Source organism: Salvelinus sp. IW2-2015, linkage group LG4q.1:29 (assembly GCF_002910315.2).
Source record: "Salvelinus sp. IW2-2015 linkage group LG4q.1:29, ASM291031v2, whole genome shotgun sequence".
In the NCBI taxonomy this organism is placed as follows: domain Eukaryota; kingdom Metazoa; phylum Chordata; class Actinopteri; order Salmoniformes; family Salmonidae; genus Salvelinus; species Salvelinus sp. IW2-2015.
This window is the reverse complement of record NC_036842.1, coordinates 59,223,558-59,249,498: the sequence shown is the minus strand read 5'-3', so window position 1 is coordinate 59,249,498 and position 25,941 is coordinate 59,223,558. Positions and strand designations below refer to the sequence as shown.

The window sequence follows — 25,941 nt, the reverse complement described above, 5'->3', positions numbered from 1 at the left end:
GAACTCAAGTCATGTTTTGGAAATGCAACCTGCACAAATAAGTGAATCCACATGGACCCACAAGCCAGCGGACACAGCCATCTAACTAGCTCTGACCCTCTGCCATTCATGTTTAACCAAAGGCCACCTCTGTTGAAGAGCGCACCAGCATTGATCTGTTAACCATTCACTCTGTATGAAGCAAGACAAAAGCATTGTAATATGGAAGCGTTCAACACACGGCAATCAATTGAAAAGCATTAAAATATTTTATTATTTCTTATTTTACAGTATTAGTAAAGTAGCAAGACCTACGATGTTGATACAATTACAATTAGTGACCATAGCACCAGGATCATTCCATTTTATATAACCTACATACACACTGTAAGTACATATGATTCTTAAAATCATCTTTGGATAATACATAGCAAACAAGCATCTTGTTCAATTCAGTACCAATTCCCATTACATTCAAAACACAGCACGAATATTAAAAAATAAACATACATCATAAGTTACAAATCTGAACTATTATTTTTTTAAAGAAACAAACAGGATTACTTTTCTACAAAATCTATGGCACATAGTGCATCAAGTATTCTTTCAATTTCTGATACAGACCTCATCATAGTACAATTGCCTATCAAACATGAATGATAGCCAAAGGTTTTCTAGCTGCTCCTTGACTTTTGTAAGGGGTTTTCTACCTACCATTCCTTAAATCAAAAGTAGCTGCATTGTCTGACAAAAGTTCTAATCTGCATCTATGAAACTTTGGTTAAAGCTTAACATCGGCGTACCAGCGTGGCAGGGTTGCCAAATCTACCCCAGTTATAATGGTGAAAAAGAGTTCCATTTACCTAAATGATGATAGGGCTACTTCAGGCAGGTTCCCTCATGTAGTTCTGCATATCTGGCAACCCTCCAGGTTGGTCTTCAGCTACATTAATTAAAGGACCATGACATGTTCTGCAAAGCATTGTGGGAATTATTCTGTAGTAGTACATTTACAATAGGCATGAAGCTAATGGCACTTCGAATGCCAGTAGTGAGTTCTTTCTCAAGATTAGTGGTGATGTCAGTGCTATTAAAGCACCATTCAAAGAGCCTTTTTCAGGTTAGTAGTTACTCACCCTACACACTGTAATACCTTTTCAGCAACAAAAAGTAAACCAAACAATAGCTTCCCGGCTTCTAGTAGTCATTGTAGTACAAAAACATGTATCTATGTATCATTACAGTATAAATATGGTCAAAGAAATATTTGACGATATAATGAAATACAACTCATGAGTATGGATGCTTGTGAGAGGTAGGGTCGCATGCACCTATAGGACCTAGAAGAGACATGATCTGGAAAACAATGTCACAAGTGAACTAAGCCAAACTAGTTACTGACTGGAGATGAGAGCTCGGCCTTGACTTTCCACCTCTTAAATGATGTAGACAACAGTTACCACCATATGAATTCATTTAAATATATAAACAAACTGTTTTCCAGGGACAAACAACCCATTTTTCCCCCCCAGGCCACATCACCAATGAGTTAGTGTCTATTGGTTGTCTCTCTATGACCTGCTAGAGATATCGTTCTAATCACATTGTCAGTCAGTAGTCAGTAACATTGGGTTCTGAACAGTGAGGACTAGTCTGAGATGCAGTGGTCAGAAGGCATAGTACTCCTCACTGTAACCTTTGAGATAAGGCAAGTCTGGGTGACCATTAGTAGAAGAATGCATAACAACAGTAGTACACAAACCCTAGCTAACTAATTGGTGAACAAATATTTCCCGAAAAACCCATGTCTGGACGTATCTCCTGATCTGTAGCTTTCTTCTTCCTATCATTTTGGATGAATACTAATCACAACAAAAACAGCCTTTTGGCAGGAATGAGTAATAACCCACGTGTCATGACACTATTAGCGAATACAATTCAAATATTTAGCGAGATGTTCCATTTTAAGAACAAAAATGTTCCTCGCTGACGGGATAGAAATAAAAATACTTTGTGCCAGTTCTATAATGACTATTTCACGTTTCTTTTGAGCGCCATAAGAAAATGGTACCTTTGTGAGATGAGGAAGCTCTCACTTCCAACCATGAGAGGATTCTTCCCTAAGCTCTGTACTATGCAGTGGCTACCTCAGTGTTGCAACTTCCGACCAGAAATATGATTGTGGCCCTTTAAGACTGTACAATGCTGGAATATGTGAGAGTGTCTGACAAATTCTGCTTTTCATATTCCAATGCAGATTGGTAACCACTACAATTACAAACACTAGCGAGGACGGACATAATACGGTTGTCTCGTCTTCTTTTAAAGGACCCTGCATAGCTAGCGGTGTGTACACTGAGTATACAAAACATTAAAGACACCTGCTCTTTCCATGACATAGACTGACTAGGTGAATCCAGGTGAAAACTATGATCCCTTATTGATGTCACTTGTTAAATCCACTTCAATCAGTGTAGATGAAGGGGAGGAGACAGGTTAAGGAAGGTTTTTTAAGCCTTGAGACAATTGAGACATGGATTGTGTCATTCAGAGGGTGAATGGGCAAGACAAAATAATTAAGTGTCTTTGAACCGGGTATGGTAGTAGGTGCCAGGCGCACCGGTTTGTGTCAAGAACTGCAACGCTGCTGGGTTTTTTCCGCTCAACAGTTTCCTGTGTTTATCAAGAATGGTCCACCACCCAAAGGACATCCAGCAAACTTAACACAAATGTGGGAAGCATTGGAGTCAACATGGGCCAGCGTCCCTGTGGAACGCTTTTGACACCTTGTAGAGTCCATGCCCCGACGAATTGAGGCTGTTCTGAGGGCAAAATGGGGGGGGGGGGGGGTGCAACTCAATATTACTAAGGTGTTCCTAATATTTGGTATACTCAGTGTAGATTCTTTGAGCTGTCCCTATGTTCTAGCTGCCGGGTGGGGAGGAAGGGGTGATGAAGGGAGGAGTTAGTGGGCACAATCACAAATGAAGTGCATTGGATCCCCGGAAGCTCTGGTCTGGTGTATGTTTCACTGTCTGGTCTGACGTTGCTCCGACCCTTACTGGACCTGAACCAGCAGGCCGTTGTGAGGCTGGGGAATGCACTTCCCACAGAAGCCACCACAGCGACCGTAGATTCTTGCCCCGTCCTACAGACAGAGAAATGAGAATGGAATGGAGTGGGACAGCACAAAAATTAACTTTCCATAGAGAATGAGGATTTTTATTAATGCCTCTAGAAATTCCTCTTGAATGAATCAGATTCGAAAATACAACAAGTGACAATTCAGACGATAGGAGGGTTTAGAGTACAGTCATTCAGAACACCCAGAATTTCTAGAGTCCTCCTTACCTCTGATCTGTGGACTTTGACAGAGACATAGTTGCCCTGTGAGGTCCACTTGGTTGCCTCAGCCACCTTCAGACCAGTCCCTATGAGGTTGATGCTAAACTGGCCCTGCGGAAGCACACCAGAGTGATTACAATAGACCAACAAACTGAAACTGTTTTAAGTGGACCTGATCAGGAATCAAATACATTCAATTAGGCTGTATCTAATTTCCATTCCGGTGGCTGACAACTAAAGCACCACGGTACAGTGGGCAGACACACTGAGCTCCACTGGACGGTTAAATGTGATTCTGTGGTTACTACCCTGGTGGAAACTGGGAAAACGTACGATTTCACACTTCTCTCCAGTTAACAGACTGGACGGGTCAGGTCAGTAAAACCCAGTCAGACAGAACCTAATATCAACACCCGCCCAGCAAAGGTTGGCTCAAGGCCCCCATCAAGACATACAGGCATACAGATTATAGTCTGTCATTTATAGACTCACAAATGGACTCTGTTTCATACCTGAGGACACTTGGCAGCGCTGTAACAGTCTCCCGCCGTGGCGAACGGGACGGGACGGCCAAGCAGGGTCTGAGAGAACTGCAGGTCTGTGACTGGTACACAATGCAGAGACACAGAGCATATGAAGGTTACAGTCAATACACAGACACATGAGTTGCTGTAGGAGACGAGGGGCTCTAAACAACTACCTTGGCTTAAGGCCTAACGACAGGACATTTAAGATGATCTTAGTTCCCCTGTTTTTACGGCTTTTTCACGCATGGTGACCATGACCAGTGCGCTCCCTCCCTCCCTGTCTCCCTCCCTCTCTCTCTCTCCCTCTCTCCTTCCCTCCCTCTCCCTCCCTGTCTCTCTCTCTCTTTCCTTCCTTCCCTCCCTCTCTCTCCCTGTCTCTCTCCTTCCTTCCCTCTCCCTCTCCCCCGCCATCTCTCCCTCCCTCCATCTCTCTCCCTCCCTCTCTCGCTTTGTAAAGTTAATGAGAAACACATTGCACAGCTAGAGCAGCTCATAATCTAAGTCATTATTCTTCTTTTTTTTTTTTTTTTTTTTTTTTTTTTTTCAAGCCCAAATGAGTTCCTTGCAGTGGGAGGGGAGGGCCTGGCGTGGTGGGAACATGTGCTGTCAGGACCAGAGTAGACAGGGAATGGGATGGGATGGGAAGATGACTGCATGGGTTCTGTGAAGTGGTGGATTGGAGTGGTGGGCTCCCTCCTCCTAGCCGCACACACATATAATTACCACATATCCTGACCACGCCACATGTGCACTAATCTAAGGCATGCTCAGGGACAACAGGAGAGGTTGGCTTAGACGTCGTAATGGGCAGAGGATAGGAATATTGCCTGGAGATGTTGTGTGTGTGTGCTGTGTGTGTCGTGTCAGTGAGTGCTAAGAGAGAGAGAGAGAGAGAGAGAGAGAGAGAGAGAGAGAGAGAGAGAGAGAGAGAAGAGAGCAGTGAGTATGTGTGACTCTCCGATGTGTGTGTCAGAAGACACAATCATTTTGTGTGTGTGCTACCGAGCATTTGTGTGTTTGTGAGTCTGTGAGTCGGTGTCTCAAAGGGGACCATGCTGCTTTGACTCTATCCCAGTGACATGACCAAGGCCTGATGAAAGGTGATTATCGCGATTTCTGTGAGGAGTATGGCGAAAGGTGTTGAAAATTGCATTCGGTGAGTAATTCCCTCTTAGCAAGACGTCATTTAGTGCTGTGGGTAAGAGGAGTGGGGTGTGTGCAGGGGTAAAACAACATGGATGTGTGGTCTCATTACAGTAGAGTGGTCAGGCAATCACATGGTCATTACTCACTCATTATCCTCAGGGAGCTGATGTCCAGACGGACCTTGTGGAAGAGAGTGTATCCCGCTGCAGAGTAATCGTTCCTGCAGTCACAGTCCTGCCTTCTGCTGCCATTATACGGGCACTCAAAAGGGTTCAGCAACCTAGACGTTAAAAATAATGTTACAGATAAGGTACATTCCTTATATGGAAAATACAGTACATTCTGACCGTAAACAGAACATGTTGCCTGGTCAGGCTGTATCACAACCGGCCGTTATGGGGAGTCCCATAGGGCGGCGCACAATTGGCCCAGCGTCGTCCGAGGTAGGTCGTCATTGTAATTAAGAATTTGTTCTTAACTGACTTGCATATATACATTTTTTTATTATTTTTATTTAACCTTTATTTAACTAGGCAAGTCAGTTAAGAACAAATTCTTATTTACAATGACGGCCTACACCGGCCAAACCCGGACGACGCTGAGCCATAATAAAGGTACATTTAAAAAAATATAAAACACAGGAAGGAACCCTATACATGTTGTCACTCATCACATACACTGGAAACAGGGTGGCTCAGTTGGTAGAGCATGGTGCTTGCAAGACCAGGATTGTGGGTTCAATTCCCATGGGGGACCAGTATGAMAAAATGTATTACACTACTGTAAGTTGCTGTGGGAAAGAGTGTCTGCTAAATTACTCAAATGTAAATTGTTGCAGGAGAATAATCTGATTTCAACTTGCACACCTGTATCCATAGACCTCTGAGTAGTTGTCTGTCTGACCACTCCGCAGAGTAATGTATTCTTTAGGGAAATCCGTCTGCATCTCAGCACAGAAGATCTAGGWGGAAACACACATCGAGACAACAGATGATGAGGATGTGGCTGAATGAGGAAGTGATAAGAAGTTATTTTGACAGAGCACACACACCTGCAGTATCCTGGACTTGACCTTCAGGTAGAACTCCCCATCCATCCTCACTCCCTGTCTCATCTGGACCTCTCTGCAGGACATGAACAGCTGACCTGTGATCAGGAATAAGAGGGAGCACCTTTGGTTTTACAGTATTATAGGGGATGGTGCTGGACTGTAACGTAGGTCAATTTGAACATAACAGGATACTTAACACGAAAATGAAAATTACCTACCATGAAAAACAAAGTAAAAAAGTACCGGTATTAGAAGGTTATTTTAACTAATCATTTAACATACATTACCGTTCAAAAGTTTGGGGTCACTTAGACATTTCCTTGTTTTTGAAAATGTTTCAAAWWTTTTTGTCCATTAAAATAACATAACACTACACCCTTCTGTGAAGGGAGTAGTACACAGCGTTGTACGAGATCTTCAGTTTCTTGGCAATTTCTCGCATGGAATAGCCTTCATTTCTCAGAACAAGAATAGACTGACGAGTTTCAGAAGAAAGTTCTTTGTTTCTGGCCATTTTGAGCCTGTAATCGAACCCACAAATGCTGATGCTCCAGATACTCAACTAGTCTAAAGAAGGCCAGTTTTTTTGCTTCTTTATAGAACAGCAGTTTTTCAGCTGTGCAACATAATTGCAAAAGGGTTTTCTAATGATCAATTAGCCTTTTAAAATGATAAACTTGGATTAGCTAACACAACAATGCCATTGGACACAGGAGTGATGGTTGCTGATAATGGGGCCTCTGTAACCTATGTACATTCAAAATCAGCCGTTTCCAGCTACAATAGTAATTTACAACATTAACAATGTCTACACTGTATTCTGATCAATTGATGTTATTTTAATGGACAGAAAAATGTGCTTTCTTTCTCAAAACCATTCTTAAGTGACCCCTAACTTTTGAACAGTAGTTTAGATGTAGCGTATAATGGAAGAGTCCCCGTAGTGCTACAGTAGACTTCACATAGGTCAGTAAATGAACATGTTACACAAAACGTTAGAAAGCATTCCAATAAATAAACAGGCAGGAAAAACTCAACAAAATGATTTGTATCTGCCAAGGTGTGAGTTGGAGTTCAACACTGGGGGGCCTTGTTAAAACAACTCTTTTTGTTTACATCCCCCACAGTTGTTCCTGTGCGGTTGGAGGCCAGATCTCTCCTGATTAGCTGATAGTGTATACTTTTTACTGGTGAACCGGCTGTCAACCAGATGCATTTTAAATTCCGCCATGCCTGACTTGGCAAGAGAGCTTAACGGCAGAATGCTCCAAAGTGAGGCCGTGTTAAACATCTGGAGATGTGGGGAATGAACCGCAAACCTGGAGCCGACTCAGTTAACACACAGCCAGGGTCAGGAGTGAAGGTCTCCCCCACCTCCAGCCCGGACCCAGTCACGGAACCAGAACCCAATCTCAGACTTCAACTCCGTCTTAAACCCCAACGTAGCACAATTGCAAAAGCTGTCTGTTCACCAACTCACTATATATTGTTTCAGAAATAATTCTCAGAGAAGAGGCTTAAAGTCAAGGTTAACGTAAAGTGTTAAAATAAAGAAACAGTTGACATTCTGTAAACCTATCAGCCAAATCACGATGGCAGTAGGCTGATTTTATACAGCACAGTCTAATTTAATACTATTACTATACACATTCCTGTTTTTGGCAATAAGCACTTGCATGGATCAGAAGAGTTGGCAAGGAAAGCACATCTATGTTTTGGCCTAATACTTCAGGGAGAGGCTGTGTAGAAATAGTGGAGATGAGTAAAGGCAGGAGGCTGTGTAGAAATAGTGGGAATGAGTAGCAAGAGGCTGTGTAGAAATAGTGGAGATGAGTAGTAGAGAGGCTGTGTAGAAATAGTGGAGATGAGTAGTAGAGAGGCTGTGTAGAAATAGTGGAGATGAGTAGTAGAGAGGCTGTGTACACTAGAAGTAGTATTGTAGAGACTCACACTCTCTCTCTCGGCAGGCGGCCCGTGGCTCGGGCCTCTCGGCTGGACGGCAGTGTTTGGACGGTTGGCCTTTAGAGGCCAGACACTCCAACCTGCGCTCCATCACTCCCGCTCCACACGTCTGGGAGCACTGAGGAGCACATAAAGGACATCAATTACATGGAAACTACTGACACATTACACACTCACCGTACAAAACAAAACTGTATCAAGTAACTGTTGTTTCAATATCATGACCTGATACTGTTTACCCACCCCTCTCTCTCTCTCCCCATTCTCTCCATCCCCCTCTTTCTCTCTCTCAAACACACTGAAACACACCTTGCTCCATGGGCCAACTTTCCAGTAGGCAGCTTGTGTGCAGTCCCTAAGGAGGCACTGTCTGGTGCCAGGCGGGTGGGGCTCTGGACAGTGGGGGCGGGACTGTGCAGAGGACTGGGCATCATATGGGTGCAGGGTCTGGGAGGATGGCATCACGGAGCAGGACACTATCCGCTGCTGGTAGCCCACTCCACAGCTGGTAGAGCACTGGAAATCACACACAATGGAGATCACACCTTAGCGGATATAGAGACACGTGGAATAACACAATATATCCATTTGTCTTTGACGACCTAGGCTAGTCAAATACTGTTGGTAAATCGTTACATCGAATGACGCAAAGGTAGGCCTATCTAAAGGTATAATAATACATGGGATTTGAATAGCGCTTTTCAAGGACGCAAAGTCGCTTTGCAATTATAGAAATGAAAAAGTGACACAAACAGGAGGCAGGGGTTTCCTAAACCAAGGTTCCTACCTGTGACCACTCCCCTGTCATCCACGTGTAGTGGCAGGCTGCTCCGCTGCAGGGCTGGCGCAGGGCAGGGCAAGACGAGGGGTCACAGAGGGCGTCCTGGACAGGGGTCAGCCCAGCCCTCACGCACAGAACCTTCCTGTTCCTCATACCCTCTCCACAGGTGACGTTACACTGCGGAGAACAGACAGAGGACGAGAACAATATGAAGGTCAGTCATCGTGTCAACATCAAAAGGCATTATACGTAATACAAGTGTAAACTTCTCCCCAGTCTCAATTGCTACCGCATATAGATTCGACAGAGAGAGAGAGAGAGCGAGAGAGAGACAGCGAGAGACAGAGAGACAGAGAGAGAGACAGCGAGAGAGCGAGAGCGAGACAGAGACAGATGGGAGAGAGAAGAAGAGAAAGAGAGGAGATAAGAGGAGAGACGGGCGACAGAGACAGAGAAATGAGAGAGAGAGAGGTAAACAGAGACCCGAGACAGAGAACAGAGAAGAGAGAGAGAGAGAGGAGAGAGAGAGAGAAGAAGAGAGAGAGAGAGAGAGAGAGACAGCGAGACACCAGATAAGAGAGAGAGAGAAGAGAGAGAGAGAGAGAGCAGAGAGAGAGACGAGAGAGAGAGAGAGCAGAGACGAAGAGAGAGAGAAGCGAGAGACAGAGAGGGAGAGAGAGAGAGAGAACACCAACAAGAGAGAAGGAGAGAGAAGGCCAAGAACAAAGACGATGCGGAGATGACAGAGAGACAGAGAGAGACAATAGAGAGAACATGAGAGAGACACAGAGGAGAGAGAGAGGACAGACAGAGAGAGAGAGAAGAGGAGAGAGAGAGAGAGAGAGAGAGAGAGAGAGAGACAGAAAGACAGACAGACAGACAGACAGACAGACAGACAGACAGACAGACAGACAGACAGACAGACAGAGAGCGAGAGAGAGACAGACAGACAGACAGAGAGCCGGCTGGCGGACGAGATGAATACAGTAAAGTGTGGAACAAAGGGTAATGTCTTCAGATTGGCATAGGGGGCAGTGTTGGACCGCTAGCAGAGATAACCCCCGAGAAGTTCTGTTTCCTCCAGATGGTCAAACTCCAGCAGAAAACGGTTCTGTCTAAAAAAATATATTCTACACTTTATCCAGGAGAGGAACAGTAAGCATGATATGACATCTCACGTTGCTTTCAAGAACAACCCCAAAGATAAAGCAAATGGCACATCATGGGTGGAGACTCGAGTTGGTTTTGAGTGAATTCAAAATGATGGTTTAGAGAGGTAGTCAAGAGTGAAGACAGGTATGCCGATGTGAGAGTAGGCACACTACAGCTTGAATGGCTAAAGCATTATGTCCTACGAAATCAAATAAGATATCAGTTTTGTTTGTAAGAATCTCTCATATTCTAAGCCCGAAATAGACAGGAGGCTGTAAACGATCAGTGGAATGCACAGCAACACAGGCAGACAGGATCTGAGTGCGTGCAAACATTCCTGCACCAGGAAGCAGCACAAAGTCCTTACATGGCGCTCATCTTTTTGTATCCTGAACTTTGGCGACAGTGTAGGGGGGGACATGAAAGAAAGAGAGGGGCCAAGAGTAGAAAACACTGAGTTCAAGGGGACTGCTCAGTGCTCACGTCACACAGTGTAGAGCCCCTCGACAAGACAAAAGCCGCAGATCTGATACGGATCAGTGCTTTGAGGTTTGGATGTGATTTATCATAGAGTGATGGTTATCATTCAAACCCTCGTTGTGTGATGCAGGAGTGCTGGGCTACCTTAGCGACCTCACAAACACAGCTGGTCTGGTCCACTTGCTCTAGTCTAGTGGAAAGAGCTGTGTCCGAGCGCTGCCAATAACAAATCTCCAGTATGATGATTTTATGTCTTTCTCTCGCACACAAACACCATAACCGCTGTGTATTCATTAAACACACATGCTAGCAACTGGAGTCTGCCGCTATTAACAAATGTATGTGAATATAATCTAATGATGAAATCGTATTTAAAAGCACATTGGCTCTCTGAAGTTCTGTCTCGGACATTCAACAAATTCTCTTCCCCTTGTGGAAGCGATGCATTCTAAACTGAGGTTCCACTGGGGGCTTGGTGTTTTGTGTGCTTGTCCAGTTACCCATTAGACAAACACGTCCAGTGGACAGCCCCACTCCGTCACTGTGCCTCACACATGGCGGCCCTGCCTGGGTATTCTGGAGTGTTTTGGGGGGGGGAGTTGGATAGTAAAGAGAGCACGTTGACGGTCGGCTACTGTTCAAACCCTGAACAGGACCAATAGTACATAGAGGTGAATTTGAAGTTTGATGGGAGAAACCCCAAACCTACAATAAGACAGTTATATGGAGGGGCTGGTGACGAGCCCCTGTTTGTGTCAAAGAAGAAGGAAGAAGAGAAAAGGGAAGTGAAATAGAAAGGAGATGGAAAGACAAAGAGAAAGATAGACAGCGGTCAATACTTACATCTTGCCACTCTCCGGCTGCCCAGGTGTAATGGAGACACTCAGTAGCCTGGCAGGGCTGGGCAGTGGCAGGATGGTTGTGGGCACCACACAGCTCTTCTCTTACCCGTCCTGTACCCTTCAGTCTGCAGTACACTTCTCTGTTCTGGACCCCTACTCCACAGGGGACAGAGCACTACAAATACACACAAACGTTAGATTGCCTGGCACACAACACACACTGACAGAAAGAAGCACACACTATATAAGTCTGTACACAAAGGCGTTTCACGAACACCTTCAGCAGCCACTTGTTATTCCCAAATGCATGCAATGTTTCAAACTCAGAGTGAGAGTTAATCATCTGATTACATTTCCAGCTCAGAGAACCTTTTTTGTCATTCCACTGTTACGCCGAATACAACAGGTGTAGACCTTACAGTAAAATGCTTACTTACGAGCCCCTAACCAACAGTTAGGGGCTTGTAAAAATATATGGATAAGAATATGAGATAAAAGTAACAAGTAATTAAAGAGCAGCAGTAAAAAAGAACAATATATACAGGGGGGTGCCGGTACAGAGTCAATGTGCAGGGGCACCGGTTAGTTGAGGTAGTATGTACATGTAGGTATAGTTAATTAAAGTGACTATGCATAGATGACAACAGAGAGTGGCAGTGGTGTGGAGAGGGGAGGGAGGGGGGGTCAATAAAAAATAGTCTGGGTAGCCATTTGACTAGATGTTCAGGAGTCTTATGGCTTGGGCTGTAGCAACCAGATTTCAAATTAAACTAAAACACATACATTTTCCCATCATGTCCCCTCCCCCCTCACCCTCTCTGACCGAGACTAAGTGTGACTGTTTTGTAACATAAACTCAGCAAAAAAGAAATGTCCTCTCACTGTCAACTGCATTTATTTTCAGCAAACTTAACATGTGTAAATATTTGTATGAACATAACAAGATTCAACAACTGAGACATTAACTGAACAAGTTCCACAGACATGTAACTAACAGAAATGGAATAACGTGTCCCTGAACAAAGGGGGGGGGGGGTCAAAATCAAAAGTAACAGTCAGTATCTGGTGTGGCCACCAGCTGCATTAAGTACTGCAGTGCATCTCCTCCTCATGGACTGCACCTGATTTACCAGTTCTTGCTGTGAGATGTTACCCCACTCTTCCACCAAGGCACCTGCAAGTTCCCAGACATTTCTGGGGGGAATGGCCCTAGCCCTCACCCTCCGATCCAACAGGTCCCAGATGTGCTCAATGGGATTGAGATCCGGGCTCTTCGCTGGCAGAACACTGACATTCCTGTCTTGCAGGAAATCACACACAGAACAAGCAGTATGGCTGGTGGCATTGTCATGCTGGAGGGTCATGTCAGGATGAATCTGCAGGACGGGTACCACGTGAGGGATGAGGATGTCTTCTCTGTAATGCACAGCGTTGAGATTGCCTGCAATGACAACAAGCTCAGTCCGATGATGTTGTGACACACGGCCCCAGACCATGATGGACCCTCCACCTCCAAATTGCGCTTCCTACGCTCCAGAGTACAGGCCTCAGTGTAACGCCCATTCCTTCGACGATAAACGCGACTCGTCAGTGAAGAGCACTTTTTGCCAGTCCTGTCTGGTCCAGCGACGGTGGGTTTGTGCCCATAGGCGACATTGTTGCCGGCGATGTCTGGTGAGGACCTGCCTTACAACAGGCCTACAAGCCCTCAGTCCAGCCTCTCTCAGCCTATTGTGGACAGTCTGAGCACTGATGGAGGGATTGTGCGTTCCTGGTGTAACTCGGGCAGTTGTTGTTGCCATCCTGTACCTGTCCCGCAGGTGTGATGTCCGGATGTACTGATCCTGTGCAGGTGTTGTTACACGTGGTCTGCCACTGCGAGAACGATCAACTGTCTGTCCTGTCTCCCTGTAGCGCTGTCTTAGGCGTCTCACTGTACGGACATTGCAATTTATTGCCCTGGCCACATCTGCAGTCCTCATGCCTCCTTGCAGCATGCCTTAGGCACGTTCACACAGATGAGCAGGGACCCTCGGCATCTTTCTTTTGGTGTTTTTCAGAGTCAGTAGAAAGGCCTTTTTAGTGTCCTAAGTTTTCATAACTGTGACCTTAATTGCCTACCGTCTGTAAGCTGTTAGTCTCTTAACGACCGTTCCACAAGTGCATGTTCATTAATTGTTTATGGTTCAATGAACAAGCATGGGAAACGGTGTTTAAACCCTTTACAATGAAGATCTGTGAAGTTATTTGGATTTTTACAAATTATCTTTGAAAGACAGGATCCTGAAAAAGGGCCGTTTCTTTTTTTGCTGAGTTTATATGCTTTGTTTAGTCTGCTGGGTTTGATTCACAGGCTTTAAAGGAAAACTCCACACAAAAACGATATTTTGGTATTTGTTTCATAAGTCCATTGTTGACATAGTCCCAAAATGTTTTGCTTGTCATCAAATCACATTTTCAATATATGGAACTTCCAAAATACAGAAATACTCCCCATTTGATGCATTTTGCATCATATGATGCTGCGTATTGACCAATACAAACAGAGAAATATGTTTTCCTCTGAGCCTGCATTCGTCGTGCCTGTGTGAGCCGTATTGTCAGTTCACTCACAGGTCTATCACATGGCACATCTCTTTGAAGCCATTGAGAATCCTACCTGCATGCCGAAGAAGCTCTCCAGAACATTAGAAAGAGGTTTCCTAGACAAAAGATTAAGCCTTATCCTGGACTAAGAAGCATGTTTAATGGAGACTCTCCACTCAAAGTGCTTTTTAGTCCAGGACTAGCTTAATCTGGGTCTGGGAACCAACCCCCAGGGTTCAAGAAGAAAGCTGTGTAAATACTATAGAGCCACATGTACTGTGAGTACCATTTGTCCCGTTCGATCATTTATACAGTAGGCTATATCATGTTGTACTACAACTGTTTGCAGGCCTACGTTGTCGTCTCTATGGTGTGCGGTTAGGTGAAGTTTTACTCCTTATGTTTGGAAGGAGAACAAAAGGCATTAAGGGGAATCTGAACTCAGATGAAGGTCTAAGCCAAAGACAGAGGCCTCATTTAAAGGCTTGCGTTTTTAACATCCCATAGCGGGGTGTAATAGAGCCTCCAATTGCGATTTGAACAACAGTTATGGGTTAAGAAATGTGATTCTAATCTCTTTCCAAGAGACTTTTGGTTTTCATTGCTGAAGATCAAATTTATCACAGTTGAGCACACTATTCAATGTTGGAGACTATTCACTATTCAATGTTGGAGACTATTCACTATTCAATGTTGGAGTTGAGCTTCTCCACAGACTGCTGCTCTCTACCCATCTGCAGTACGTCTGTTTGACATAAACATAGAATTTAGAATAGAATTAGAATAAGAATATACTAGAATATGAACTAGTTATTCTAATTCTATGGGTTTTGATTGGATAGGACAGCGGACCCCAAAACACGTCTTAGCACAGTGTGGTTGACCATAGAGAGGTGGAACATGCAGCTGTCACAGACGAATCAGTGGGATCGCCGCCACTCCACTCCCGAGCACGGGCCGCCCCACACCAAGAGCTCTACAGGCAGTCCTCACCCCTTCCTCATTTACCCTTCTCACACCCCCTTGTACCCCTTCACAGACCCCCATTCAGGCGAATGTGAGGGGGGTGATTGGCTAGCTGCTGAAAAGCCCAAACGGTGGGTGCTGAGGTTTCCAAAGTTGTCACAGGCATGAACGTTTAGATATAAAACATGTCTTTATGTTATAGTTGTGGATTTCATGGTTTCTGGTGGTATGTGGAGGGAGATGATTGCTTCCAGACACCATGGAGGAAGAGTGAGAGGGAGAGTGAGGCCCTTAAGGGGAGTGGTCTCATGTGGGAAGACAGAGATGGGTTACCATTGCAAGCCCAATTGGGATTTCACAACCGCAGTTTAGGCGTGGAGAGCAGTGTGAGTTCACTTCATACAAGACCTGTTGATCTCACTTTACTCCCCATCCTATGTCCAACACAAAAATAACTTAAATATATCATTAGAGTGAGAGAAGCAGTGAAAAAGGGGGAGGCTGGGGGGTAATATAATATATTAGCATGAATATATACTGACAAAAAAGCACATATCATAGCATACTACAGGTTGCAGAGGGACCTACCATTTTTGGGGGGAGAATGACTGTGAGAACGTCATAAGGTCAGACTTTTGAAAAGGGTGTTTTACTCCAAAATGTAGGAAAATAAAAGGATGCTGACATCTAAAATATAATTTCCCCCTCCAGAAATGAGCCCAATATAACATATTGGTCCATATTATCAGGCAGGTGTGCTATTTAGCAATAAGCATCATCACCTGATGTAGCCCACCTGATGCAGCATAGTGGCTCTAAATAAACAGGCTGAGGGTTGCCCATCTGCTTTTATCCCATTGGGCTAATCATTAGCTAGAACTCACATTCTAAAGTCTAAACATTAGGCTCTTGTTGCTAGTTAGCACCATATTGATTACTTGATACCTTCCACTGGCACTCAGCCAACCAAGGATCATGTACTGTGAATATCATTTAGGCCGACCTGTTACAGCTGACCCGTGTTACATTTAGCCCTGGTCTTCCATATGCATTCAACGCCATCGGGGAGCGAATAAACCATGCTGCTGCTGAAAACTCAGGTTCTAAAATGGTGCATTTTAGCCAACTAATTTATTGGATTTAAGAAATAAGTGTAGCCGAGTAACACTAGAAAGCTCCGTGATCGTCCTCTTTTAACAGTGGCCTTCAACACTGCTTTGTAAAGTGTGTTTCCCTGCGACTGCATTAAGAATGTACAATGATGACTGGGTATGCATATTTCTCGCCCTGTGCGGCACGCGCAATTTGAATGCGCCTCGAGATGAATATTATTTTATCTCGCATAGAATACGACAGGCTGAACYATTGAATAGGTAAACTACTCTACTACAGTATGGGGTTGTCTGATTTTGCTGTTGCTTACTCGTGTTGTTGGCTGTGGAAAATGTAATGTGTACAACAGTTTTTCATTAGATCATTCAAATAGTTTAATGAAAGGTACCGGATTTCAGCTCTGCCCGGCTCTCATTTGGATCGTAGGTGTCGGTTCTCGGACCTGGCGGGACCCAGGTCTCAGACCCGGCCGGACCCCGGCCCAATTTAACCCCTGTGTATATCTTCTCTAGAGTGTGTTTTATGGACAGATACAGATACTCCCTATGCTCCCTCCACCTCCATCTCCTTTACTCTCTGGTGGTGATACATTTAGGCTCATGGCCTTTCCCCTCTCCCTCCGCTGGCCCCCCTGGCTGTGCCTTCTGACCCAGTGTGACTCTGGTTCCATAAGTGCTGTCACACCCCTGACACAGTCGCCGCACGCTCGTTCGGCACACACCAAGGGTGTGTGGTCGGCTCCGCCAGGACTGTGACCTCACAGGTCCCCCACCACCTCCCCCTCCCAGTTTTATTTATTTAATTTTTATTTCACCTTTAATTAATCAGGTAGGCTAGTTGAGAACAAGTTCTCATTTACAACTGCGACCTGGCCAAGATAAAGCAAAGCAGTGCGACACAAACAACAACACAAAGTTACACATGGAATAAACAAACATACAGTCCAGAACACAATAGAAAAATTTCTATATACAGTGTGTGCAAATGAGGTAAGATAAGGGAGGTAAGGCAATAAATAGGCCATAGAGGCAAAATAATTACAATTTAGCAATTAAACACTGGAGTGATAGATGTGCAGAAGATGAATGTGCAAGTAGGGATACTGGGGTGCAAAGGAGAAAAGAAAAACATTAACAGTATGGGGATGTGGTATTTGGATGAGCTATTTACAGATGGGCTATGTACAGGTGCAGTGATATGTGACCTGCTCTGACAGCTGGTGCTTAAAGTTAGTAAGGGAGATATGATTCTTCAGCTTCAGTGATTTTTGCAATCCGTTCCAGTCATTGGCAGCAGAGAACTGGAAGGAAAGGCGGCCAAAGGAGGAATTGGCTTTGGGGGTGACCATATACCTGCTGGGGGTGAAATATACCTGCTGGAGCGGGTGCTACGGGTGGGTGCTGCTATGGTGACCAGTGAGCTGAGATAAGGTGGGGCTTTACCTAGCAAAAACTTAAAGACTTGGATTGGAGATGCTTAATGTGAGTCTGGAAGGAGAGTTTACAGTCTAACCAGACACCTAAGTATTTGTAGTTGTCCACATATTCTAAGTCAGAACCGTCCAGAGTAGTGATGCTGGACGGGCGGGCAGGTGCGGGCAGTGACCGTTTGAAGAGCATGCATTTAGTTTTACTTGCATTTAAGAGCAGTTGGAGGCCACGGAAGAAGAGTTGTATGGCATTGAAGCTCATTTGGAGGTTAATTAACACAGTGTCCAAAGAAGGGCCAGAAGTATACAGAATGGTATTGTCTCTATAGAGGTGGATCAGAGAATCACCAGCAGCAAGAGCCACATCATCGATGTATACAGAGAAAAGAGTCGGCCGTAGAATTGAACCCTGTGGCACCCCCATAGAGACTGCCAGAGGTCCGGACAACAGGCCCTCCGATTTGACACACTGAACTCTGTCTGAGAAGTAGTTGGTGAACCAAGCGAGGCAGTCATTTGAGAAACAAAGGCTGTTGAGTCTGCCTAAGAATGTGGTGATTGACAGTCAAAAGCCTTGGCCAGGTCGATGAATACAGATGCACATTATTCTCTTATCGATGGTGGTTATGATATTGTTTAGGACCTTGACCAGCTCGGAAACCAGATTGCAAAGCGGAGAAGGTACGGTGGGATGTGAAATGGTCGGTGATCTGTTTGTTAACTTGGCTTTTGAAGAACTTAGAAAGGCAGGGTAGGATAGATATAGGTCTGTAGCAGTTTGGGTCTAGAGTGTCTCCCCCTTTGAAGAGGGGGATGACCGTGGCAGCTTTCCAATCTTTGGGGATCTCAGACGATACGAAAGAGAGGTTGAACAGGCTAGTAATAGGGGTTGCAACAATTTCAGCTGATAATTTTAGAAAGAGAGGGTCCAGATTGTCTTGCCCTGCTGATTTGTAGGGGTCCAGATTTTGCAGCTCTTTCAGAACATCAGCTATCTGGTTTTGTGTGAAGGAGAAATGGGGGAGGCTTGGGCAATTTGCTGTGCGGGGTGCAGGGCTGTTGACCAGGGTAGGGGTGGCCAGCCGTAGAAAATTGCTTATTGAAATTCTCAATTATTGTGGATTTATCGGTGGTGACAGTGTTTCCTAGCCTCAGTATAGTGGGCAGCTGGGAGGAGGTGCTCTTCTTCTCCATGGACTTTACAGTGTCCCAGAACGTTTTGGAGTTTGTGCTGCAGGATGCAAATTTCTGTTTGAAAAAGCTAGCCTTTGCTTTCCTAACTGCCTGTGTATATTGGTTCCTAACTTACCTGAAAAGTTGCATATCGCTGGGGCTATTCGATGCTAATGCCATACGCCACAGGATGTTTTTGATCTGGTCAAGGGCAGTCAGGTCTGGAGTGAACCACGGGCTATATCTGTTCATGGTTCAACATTTTGCTTATTTAAGATTGTGAGGAAAGCACTTTTAGAGAATAACCAGGCATCTTCTACTGACGGAATGAGGTCAATACCCTTCCAGGATACCCGGGCCAGGTTGATTAGAAAGGCCTGCTCGCTGAAGTGTTTTAGGGAGTTTTGACAGTGATGAGGGGTTGTCGTTTGACCGCAGACCCATTACGGACGCAGGCAATGAGGCAGTGATCGCTGACATCCTGGTTGAAGACAGCAGAGGTGTATTTGGAGGGCAGGTTGGTTAGGATGATATCTATGAGAGTGCCTGTGTTTATGGATTTGGGGTTGTACCTGGTAGGTTCATTGATAGTTTGTGTGAGATTGAGGGCATCAAGCTTAGATTGTAGGATGTTAAGCATGTCCCAGTTTAGGTCACCTAACAGCACAAGCTCTGAAGATAGATGGGGGCAATCAATTCACATATGGTGTCCAGGGCACAGCTGGGGGCAGAAGGTGGTCTATAGCAAGCGGCAACGGTGAGAGACTTGTTTCTGCAAAGGTGGATTTTTAAAAGTAGAAGCTCAAATTGTTTGGGCACAGACCTGGATAGTAAGACAGAACTCTGCAGGCTATCTCTGCAGTAGATTGCAACTCCGACCCCTTTGGCAGTTCTATCTTGTCGGAAAATGTTATAGTTATGTATGGACATTTCAGGGGTTTTGGTGGCCTTCCTAAGCCAGGATTCAGACACGGCTAGGACATCCGGGTTGGCAGAGTGTGCTAAAGCAGTGAATAAAACAAACTTAGGGAGGAGGCTTCTAATGTTAACATGCATGAAATCAAGGCTTTTTCGGTTACAAAAGTCAACAAATGAGAGCGCCTGGGGAATGGGAGTGGAGCTAGGCACTGTAGGGCCTGGATTAACCTCTACATCACCAGAGGAGCAGAGGAGGAGTAGGATAAGGGTACGGCTAAAGGCTATAAGAACTGGTCGTCTAGTACGTTCGGAACAGAGAGTAAAAGGAGCAGGTTTCTGGGAGCGGTAGAATAGATTCAATGCATAATGTACAGACAAAGATATGGTAGGATATAAATACAGTGGAGGTAAACCTAGGCATTGAGTGATGATGAGAGAGGTATTGTCTCTAGAGACATCAATTAAACCAGGTGAGGTCACCGCATGTGTGGTAGGTGGGACAAGAGGGTTAGCTGAGGCATATTGAGCAGGGCTGGAGGCTCTACAGTGAAATAAGACAATAATCACTAACCAATACAGCAATGGACYAGGCATATTGACATTCGGGAGAGGCATGCGTAGCCGAGTGATCAAAGGGTCCAATGAGTTGCTGGATGGGCTGGAGACACGGCGATTCAGACAGCTAGCAGGCCGCGGCTAGCAGGCTAGCAGATGGGCATTCAGGGAACGTTGCGATGGAGGAGCCTGTTGAAAAACCCTCTTGGGCGGATTACGTCGGTAGTCCAGTCGTGATGGATCGGCGGGGCTCCGTGTTGGCAGTAAAAGGGGTCCAGTCCAATTGGCAGAATAGGTATTGTAGCCCAAGGAGTGGCTGATGGACTTCTTCAGCTAGCTGGGAGATGGGCCTAGCATAGGCTAGCTCCAGGCTAATTGGTTCTTGTTTCGGTACAGGGACGTTAGCCAGGAGAAGCCAATCAGGATAGCAGCTAGCTAGCTGCGATGATCCAGGTGAAGAGGTTCAGAGCTTGCAGTAGGAATCCGGAGATATGGAGAAAAAGGAGTCCGATAAGCTCTGGGTTGAATCACGCTGTGCAGACTGGCAGGAGTTGTCTGGGCTAAAGGTTAGCTGATGACCGGTTCTAAAGTAAATAAAATAGCAGATCCATAKCACATTGGGTGAGGCGGATTGCAGGAGAGTATTTTGAAGTTGGGGATAAGAAAAATATAAAAAAGATATGTGAAGAAAAAAAGATATATATATATATATATAAAGATATATACACGGTACACGACAAGACGAAGACAAAAGACGCCTGACTGCTACGCCATCTTGGAGAAGAAAAAATGTCTATATTTAAAAAAAGTGTCTCTCCTGCGCCTGCCCTTTGCACTGAAGTGTCTTGATTGCAGCCAGTCCAGCACTTCAGTAACCTGCTGTGCTTCGTGAATGATGATGTCTCTCTTACCACCATGCTTTTATCTGTGTTGGACCGCCAACCGGGCTATCCAAGTCTGGAGCCATGTGCAGTGTGTCGTCCGTCTGTAGAAAGTAGGTACCTTCTTGCATTTGTGATGTTTGAAAAGTGTGAATTGCACGTTCAAGATGTTGTCTAGCATGCTGCATCGGAGCAGCAAAATGCACCAGAAACGCATTGGTCAATTAGCCAATGCTGTCTTGAAAATAGTCCAAGAAAGGCAAAGGAACTAGCCTGATAACTAGTCAACCCCAGAAGAGGAAGAGAAAGCACAGCACAAGCTTTTTAGTATTCCCATAACATTTCCTCTCTCAAGTATACATGTCTAGTGAATTGCATAAACAGTTATGTAAATCCAGCCTGTGGTGTTTAACTCACATCGGAAGGACATAAGAATATGTAAACTGCTTAGTGATAGGACAGGTTCTTATTGAGTACAGTACTCTACATCATCTACATCTGTGTTTGAGTTGTGTGTCCCAGCTGCTAGAGGTGACTGTTAGCGTTAGAGAGGCCCGGGGTATTTTGAGAGTGTGTGGGGACGGGGTGGCGTGAACACATACCTCGCTCCACCTGTTGGCTTTCCAGCTGGGGCATCCCCGGGCTCGGCAGGCCTTTTGTGTCCGGGGACGTGACAGATGACTGCAGTGATCTTCCTCTATTTGGGTTTGGTTTGAGTAAACACAGGCTATCTCCCGCTGCTTGGTCCCACGGCCACAGCTCACAGAACACTAGAGAGAACGACAGGGAGATTTTTTTTTAAATGGCGGCAGTGAGTGTAGAGGTTCTACTGAAAGCTTTTCCAACGACATTTGTTGAAATAATGCTGATACCCGCTGCTCGGAGCCATGTTCTAAAATGTATATAAGTATCCAACACACTGCTTTGCTCAATATAGAATCTTCAGTGTATGAGATTGAGATAATCGCTCTTGATTTGTTACTGCATCTCATGGCCAAGTAAACAAGCTATAAACCACTTTTGGCTAAACTAATCATGACATGGATCTCTGTAAAGCATCCACTGAACACCCAGGTTTGAATGCAGTCCCGTCTTTAACCTGTAAACACTGAACTTAGTGTAGGGCAAACTAGAGAGAGAGACACACACACAAGCTTAGGAGAGAGAAGACTCACAGAGCTAAAATACCAGGATGCATACATATGGCTAGACAATCATCTGGTTTCAATAAGAAGCTGTACGATGCTTCAGGAAAGCTACAGAGAGAGAAAAAAAACGAAACGAATAAAAGCAGAGACCCTGATGAGACAGGAGCCTTCATAAAGCCCCATGCCTGAGATGACAGTCGGTTGGTAGATGAAAATATTCTAGATTATTGCGTCTTCATGAGGCCAGACAGCAATTAGAGAGCCAACTATTTCTGCTCTGCTCTCAGTGAGAGAGGGAGTGAGCCCCCTTACACAAAGCCACTCCAAAATGGGGTATTGGAATAGAGTACAACAAGACGAGGAGAACTCTGTTTTGTCTTTAGCATATGTTACAGCCCAGATAACATAATATGCATTTTCCCTTAATTATGATGTCAGAATGTTGCATAGCACCAAACGCCATGCATTTTCCTGCGTCAGGCCTCATGGTAAACTTGTGGTGGTTATAGTACACTCTATTGGACTGACTGTGCTGTGATGGAACTATTTGAGGAAAATGTATTTGAGACAAGTAGACATACTGTAGTGAATTCTAAGAAAAGCTGTTCCTTTTTTTTTAGGTTTGGACAACAGGATCTGGAAAATAAGATTTTTTTCACTAACTGAGGAGAAGCATTCTAGCACTCAGAGAGACACACGTCTGCGCAACACTCGGTGAGTGTACTCTAGTACCCAGTAACCCCTTCAAACGGAGGCATCTCCTGCTCTCTTCTCTTCTTTACTGTGGTGCGGGCAGTGCTCGACACCACACACACATCGGACACAGTGTAATTACCAAGGTATTTTAAACACAGGGCTTAGCTCGGGTGACAAGGAGACATCAAAGCTGCCCGCGTTGACTGACTACTCCTAAACGTGGCAGACTCTCATACCCGCTGCACGCTCACTCAGAGATGATAACACTACGCCTTCCACTTCAGGCAGGAACAGAGACAGGCAAACATGTATGGGCGGGGGGAGCGGGGGGTGTTAGCCCCTCCTTACTGCTGTAAGAGAAGAAGAAAAAATTGAAAAAGAAAAAAAAGCAGGAGGAAGAAAGCAAAGCAGAGCCATACGGGCAGTGCTCCTCCGCTGAACTGTATCTCCTGCCTGTTTAACGGCGGGGAGAAGACACTATATGGCGGCGTGCTCCTCCCTCTCCCCAGCCAGGCAGCCTCATCTGTCAACCATTAGTTAATCAGGGCGGGTAACGCACAAGGAGCGCAGAAAACTGGCACAGCGCGTGTGACCCAGAGGACAGCTTCACCTCTGAGAGCAGAGCAGGAGGAGGGCAAGGACCCAGGGGACCGACGGAGTCCTCCACTCTGCACTCTACTACTGCCAGGCTCACTCTACTCAACACTGTCTCAGGTAAGTCTACTATCCACTTCAACTGCTCAATTGGCTTATCTGTGAATAGCTTCTGGTCTGCTAACTAACATACTAAAGGTCAAAAGATGTGATTGAAAATGAGTAAATCACATGAATATGACCGATGAAGGTTTTACAGGCTGGTAATGCATGAATAGTGACTGAGCATGGATGACTAAATGCAATGGTTTGAAATCTATTGTTTTACTTCATTATTGCATGTGATCAAAAATGTGTTTTACAGATATCACTGCTGCTTTTATCAACTTTTAACAAAGAGCAATGTTACTACAGTATCGACTACAGTGTGGGAATTTCTAACAAAATAGAGAATTAATGGGGTGAGGGGGAAGACTCAAGGTCACATTCACAGAAAATGAATATCGAACACAAACCCTTAGCCACTAAAATGTAAGCATTTACTGTACTGTACGTCACTTTGGATAAACGTTCCTGCTACAGGTTGTAAATATTATCATTATGAAAACTTTCCTGCTACAGGTTGTAAATGTTATCATTATGAAAACTTTCCTGCTACAGGTTGTTGAATAGTGACTGAGCATGGTGACTAAATGCAATGGTTTGAAATCTATTGTTTTACTTCATTATTGCATGTGATCAAAAATGTGTTTTACAGATATCACTGCTGCTTTTATCACTTTTAACAAAGAGCAATGTTACTACAGTATCGACTACAGTGTGGGAATTTCTAACAAAATAGAGAATTAATGGGGTGAGGGGGAAGACTCAAGGTCACATTCACAGAAAATGAATATCGAACACAAACCCTTAGCCACTAAAATGTAAGCATTTACTGTACTGTACGTCACTTTGGATAAACGTTCCTGCTACAGGTTGTAAATATTATCATTATGAAAACTTTCCTGCTACAGGTTGTAAATGTTATCATTATGAAAACTTTCCTGCTACAGGTTGTAAATGTTATCATTATGAAAACTTTCCTGCTACAGGTTGTAAATGTTATCATTATGAAAACTTTCTGCTACAGGTTGTAAATGTTATCATTATGAAAACTTTCCTGCTACAGGTTGTAAATGTTTATCATTATGAAAAACTTTCCTGCTACAGGTTGTAAATGTTATCATTATGAAAACTTTCCTGCTACAGGTTGTAAATGTTATCATTATGAAAACTTTCCTGCTACAGGTTGTAAATGTTATCATTATGAAAACTTTCCTGCTACAGGTTGTAAATGTTATCATTATGAAACTTTCCTGCTACAGGTTGTAAATGTTATCATTATGAAAACTTTCCTGCTACAGGTTGTAAATGTTATCATTATGAAAACTTTCCTGCTACAGGTTGTAAATGTTATCATTATGAAAACTTTCCTGCTACAGGTTGTAAATGTTATCATTATGAAAACTTTCCTGCTACAGGTTGTAAATGTTATCATTATGAAAACTTTCCTGCTACAGGTTGTAAATGTTATCATTATGAAAACTTTCCTGCTACAGGTTGTAAATGTTATCATTATGAAAACTTTCTGCTACAGGTTGTAAATGTATCATTATGAAAACTTTCCTGCTACAGGTTGTAAATGTTATCATTATGAAAATTTTCTGCTACAGGTTGTAAATGTTATCATTATGAAAACTTTCTGCTACAGGTTGTAAATGTTATCATTATGAAAACTTTCCTGCTACAGGTTGTAAATGTTATCATTATGAAAACTTTCCTGCTACAGGTTGTAAATGTTATCATTATGAAAACTTTCCTGCTACAGGTTGTAAATGTTATCATTATGAAAACTTTCCTGCTACAGGTTGTAAATGTTATCATTATGAAAACTTTCCTGCTACAGGTTGTAAATGTTATCATTATGAAAACTTTCCTGCTACAGGTTGTAAATGTTATCATTATGAAAACTTTCCTGCTACAGGTTGTAAATGTTATCATTATGAAAACTTTCCTGCTACAGGTTGTAAATGTTATCATTATGAAAACTTTCCTGCTACAGGTTGTAAATGTTATCATTATGAAAACTTTCCTGCTACAGGTTGTAAATGTTATCTTATGAAAACTTTCCTGCTACAGGTTGTAAATGTTATCATTATGAAAACTTCCTGCTACAGGTTGTAAATGTTATCATTATGAAAACTTTCCTGCTACAGGTTGTAAATGTTATCATTATGAAAACTTTCCTGCTACAGGTTGTAAATGTTATCATTATGAAAACTTTCCTGCTACAGGTTGTAAATTTATCATTATGAAAACTTTCCTGCTACAGGTTGTAAATGTTATCATTATGAAACTTTCCTGCTACAGGTTGTAAATGTTATCATTATGAAAACTTTCCTGCTACAGGTTGTAAATGTTATCATTATGAAACTTTCCCTGTACAGGTTGTAAAGTTATCATTATGAAACTTCCTGCTACAGGTTGTAAATGTTATCATTATGAAAACTTTCCTGCTACAGGTTGTAAATTGTTATCATTATGAAAACTTTTCCTGCTACAGGTTGTAAATGTTTAT

At 43.9% G+C, this 25,941-nt stretch overlaps 1 protein-coding gene and 1 long non-coding RNA gene across 2 annotated transcripts in view; one reads left to right on the top strand and one right to left on the bottom strand.

The window, feature by feature from the left end:
* Positions 1 to 229: 229 nt before the first annotated feature.
* LOC111960968 (A disintegrin and metalloproteinase with thrombospondin motifs 20-like) overlaps positions 230 to 25,941 on the bottom strand; it is a 140,620-nt gene continuing 114,908 nt past the window's right edge. The window contains 11 exon segments of the mRNA XM_070442987.1: positions 230 to 3,127; positions 3,331 to 3,435; positions 3,837 to 3,928; positions 5,144 to 5,277; positions 5,864 to 5,958; positions 6,049 to 6,143; positions 7,999 to 8,128; positions 8,320 to 8,526; positions 8,798 to 8,968; positions 11,267 to 11,440; positions 21,489 to 21,656. Coding sequence (XP_070299088.1) covers positions 3,038 to 3,127; positions 3,331 to 3,435; positions 3,837 to 3,928; positions 5,144 to 5,277; positions 5,864 to 5,958; positions 6,049 to 6,143; positions 7,999 to 8,128; positions 8,320 to 8,526; positions 8,798 to 8,968; positions 11,267 to 11,440; positions 21,489 to 21,656 — 1,461 coding nt within the window. The 3' untranslated portion in view covers positions 230 to 3,037.
* Positions 22,761 to 25,941, top strand: part of LOC111962249 (uncharacterized) — a 15,214-nt gene continuing 12,033 nt past the window's right edge. Inside the window, exon 1 of the long non-coding RNA XR_002877090.2 lies at positions 22,761 to 23,444. This is a non-coding gene — a long non-coding RNA (uncharacterized lncRNA). The remainder of the gene's footprint in view (positions 23,445 to 25,941) is intronic.